Genomic DNA, 3,154 nt, shown 5'->3' with positions numbered 1-3,154 from the left:
GCTGCGGACCCTCGGGGAAGACAGCCGAGAGAGGAGGAAACGCAGCGCGGAACTTGCACACATTTTAGTCCCGCGGCCGCATAACACTCACCAGGAGTAGTCGCTGTAGGTAGTACGCTTCGTCTTCGACTGGCGCCTGCGCCGTGACGCCGGGGTTCAACCCTGCGGCTGCGACATGCGGACGTTTCGACGACGTCGGGTGAAGGTCATCAGCGATGGCTCGTCTGTTTCGGGAATTCCAATATCTGTGACATGCCCTCCAAGTTGTCTTAGCAAGTCTAATTTAAACGACTATGAGCTTCCGAGGCGCGGGCATGTGTGCGTGTGTGTGTGATTTAATAAATGTATGTAGGTAGGTAAAAGAGCGGCGCCGCGCGGAATAAACCAAACGTTTCGATCCTTTGCTTGGATCTTGTTTAATAGATGAGATCTTGTTTAATGGATGGATTCTGTTTAACAGATGGGACTAAAGAAATGTAAAAAAACGACGGAGGAGGAATCGTGAAAAGAATAATAAAGAGGACAAACCCGGTTATTTATGAGATTGAATATCTGAGAGCCTTTACCGCTATCTGATTTAAATGGTCTACAAAGCGCGTTGAAGGACTTCGCGAGCTTAACGGCGAATTTCCTAATTTCTTCTTCTGATCTGATCTTTCCCTCGCGAGAATGTCGAGGTAGATTATCATTTGTATGAGAAATAATTCCGCATACCTATCGTTGCTTCGACATTTTCGCTGAGGAAACGTTTATTATATTTTATTATATTATTATAAATAGCATAACTGATATATCCAACGTATCAGATCATGCACGAAATTTTGTCACGAATTTCGGATCGAGTTACAGATACTCATGTACGTCAGCGAGTTGTAGGTTGAAACGGATTTTACGCTCCAGGGAAGGAAAAAGTGAAATTTTTCGTGTCTATGTTACATACCACCGTATCTCGCCGACCGCAAAAGATTGAATAAAACGAACTTACAGATCGGGAAACATCTACGGGCCAGAAAACGTGTGTGTCTCTCTCTCTCTCTTTCTCTCTCTCTCTCTCTCTCTCTCTCTCTCTCTCTCTCTCTCTCTCTGTGTCTTCGACGGCAGCGTAGGCTGCGAGAAGTCGTCGATGAAAGTCTAGGTCTAGGTGTGTTGCTGCCGTTCCTCGGGATTTTGAATGACTGGTGTCTGCCGATACGACGCGCTCGAGCTGAAAACAAATTGTAGTGAACGAACGTTTTCTGCTGTCACGTAGTCACTTGAAAGTGGCTGGATTCGATACTTCGTACAGCGATTTCAGTCGGTTGCAGTAGCGCGCACCACACTATATAGACTGTCTTCAATTCATTCCGTTTCATGCATTTATCTGCAGCCACGTCGTGTGCGTCTGCACAAATAAATGCGAGTTTTTGCCTGAAACGGAATATAAGCCAGGTTTCAAAACAGTTTGAATATCTTCCTACACAGAGAGAACGATTTAATTGAACAACTAATAAATGCTTAGTATTTAAAAAGTATTTTGTTGCAGCTTAGTTCGCAACGAAATGTTTTTGTTGCGTCAAACAAAACTTTGTCCGATCAGTCAAAAAATTTATTTGGACTATCCCAAATAAGCATTTGTTAGATTCAATTTAAATCGTTCTCTCTGTGTATCCAACGTTCCTGAAAAGTTCTCAGAAATTAAGCTCTCTCAGTACTGGAACATTAAACACTTGCTGCGTTCCGAATTGCATCCAAATGCAAAGTGTTCAAACTGTTTGGAAACTCAGTGCGCATCCAAATTCGTCGTGCAATTAAATGGATCATATGCGACGTTCGTAATGCGCAATTGGGTTTAGCTGATGTTCGCGCTACGTTCGGAGAAATTGGCCATAAATCAGCGGTAAACGCAATGCTACATGCTCGATTTGTCGATGAAGCTCGAAATAGTTTGTATACTCTATATAATGCATAACACAGGCGGCGCAGTGGGGACAGCATCCGGCATCGCGTGCTACCTCGAAAACACCCCCCCGAGTCTTGAAATGGTGTCAATAGGTCATGCGTGGGTGATTTATGAAATCTTCCGGATTTGGAGCACAGCTGGCCTCGCGATTGGAATCACAATTGTGCTCGAGACGCAATATATCTTGTTTACGAGATATATACTTCTGTGTAACTTCCGTAGAAAATCTTTCTCGTGTCGTGTGACTTATTTTCCAGCGCTATCATGACATGACGCTCAAATATTTGTAAAAAGAACCGAGAAACTATCGACGCGAGTAAATGAATGATCGATTCGGATCGAAGATTACTTAGGAGTACTCGCGCCATGATCGGCGGGAAAGCCGCCACTGTGTGCGCCGATGCGATACCGAGAAAAATCCGCGATTACTCGAAGATAAATCTTTGTCGGAGATGCGGCAGTCATAATTTGTTTTTTGTCGTCGGAATCGCAAGCAGTTAGCGCATTAATTATTAAGCGCTTCGAGCGCAAACCTCCACGAGATCGCATTGCGAGATCGCGTGATAGGGTTGCCTCCACACCGTTCAAGCGCGGTGTGACGGGGATCGATGCGGTTGCCGTGGCGACGGGACCGTCAGAGAGGCCGAATCGTGCGCGGATGACGGCTGTTGCCGGCGACGGGGCGGCGGCGGAGACGGAGGCGGAGGCAACGGCAGCGGTGCTCGGGGGTGAGAGAGCCGCGCGACGCGGCTCAACGCGACGACGATGCAGTGACGACGTCGCCGCCGTTGAGAGCTCGTTCGTTCGGCTCTCGGAGGGCGACCTCGTACCTCGTTCGCCGCCTTTCGGCGAACTCTTTTCTTCCAAGACGGCTGGTTCCCCGCGTTCGCCGTTGCACGACGCCGTTCCGATCCGACGAGCGGCCGCGCCATGCGGAGACGGTGCCGGGTCCGCCGACGCGCCAGGACACCGACACCAGGACGACGACGCCGACGACGGACAGACCGCGGCAGCGTCAGAATAACGACGACAAAGAGAGGATGCACCACGGAAGCTCCAGAGAGACGTCGCAGCAGGACACAGCAGCCGCCAAGGTCCTGCTGCTGCGACGATGGAGCGATATGCCGCGGCATCTCCAATTTAATCCGCATATCCTCACCGGCTACAGGCCGCTCATGACCATCCGCCAGTGCCTCGGCAGCCTCTTCTACATCC

At 48.9% G+C, this 3,154-nt stretch overlaps 1 protein-coding gene and 1 long non-coding RNA gene across 2 annotated transcripts in view; one reads left to right on the top strand and one right to left on the bottom strand.

The window, feature by feature from the left end:
- The first annotated feature begins 2,588 nt into the window (after nt 1-2,588).
- LOC105187512 (progestin and adipoQ receptor family member 4) overlaps nt 2,589-3,154 on the top strand; it is a 5,352-nt gene continuing 4,786 nt past the window's right edge. Inside the window, exon 1 of the mRNA XM_011148349.3 lies at nt 2,589-3,154. This exon is cut by the window's right edge and continues 30 nt beyond it. Within this exon, the coding sequence (XP_011146651.1) occupies nt 2,980-3,154 (175 nt within the window). The 5' untranslated portion in view covers nt 2,589-2,979.
- Nucleotides 3,125-3,154, bottom strand: part of LOC112590367 (uncharacterized) — a 2,934-nt gene continuing 2,904 nt past the window's right edge. The window contains exon 3 of the long non-coding RNA XR_003114158.1: nt 3,125-3,154. This exon is cut by the window's right edge and continues 144 nt beyond it. This is a non-coding gene — a long non-coding RNA (uncharacterized LOC112590367).

Source organism: Harpegnathos saltator, unplaced genomic scaffold (assembly GCF_003227715.2).
Source record: "Harpegnathos saltator strain DR-91 unplaced genomic scaffold, Hsal_v8.6 scaffold126, whole genome shotgun sequence".
NCBI classification, from domain to species: domain Eukaryota; kingdom Metazoa; phylum Arthropoda; class Insecta; order Hymenoptera; family Formicidae; genus Harpegnathos; species Harpegnathos saltator.
Note: the sequence above shows the minus strand (reverse complement) of the source record. Positions and strands in the feature narration are given on the sequence as shown.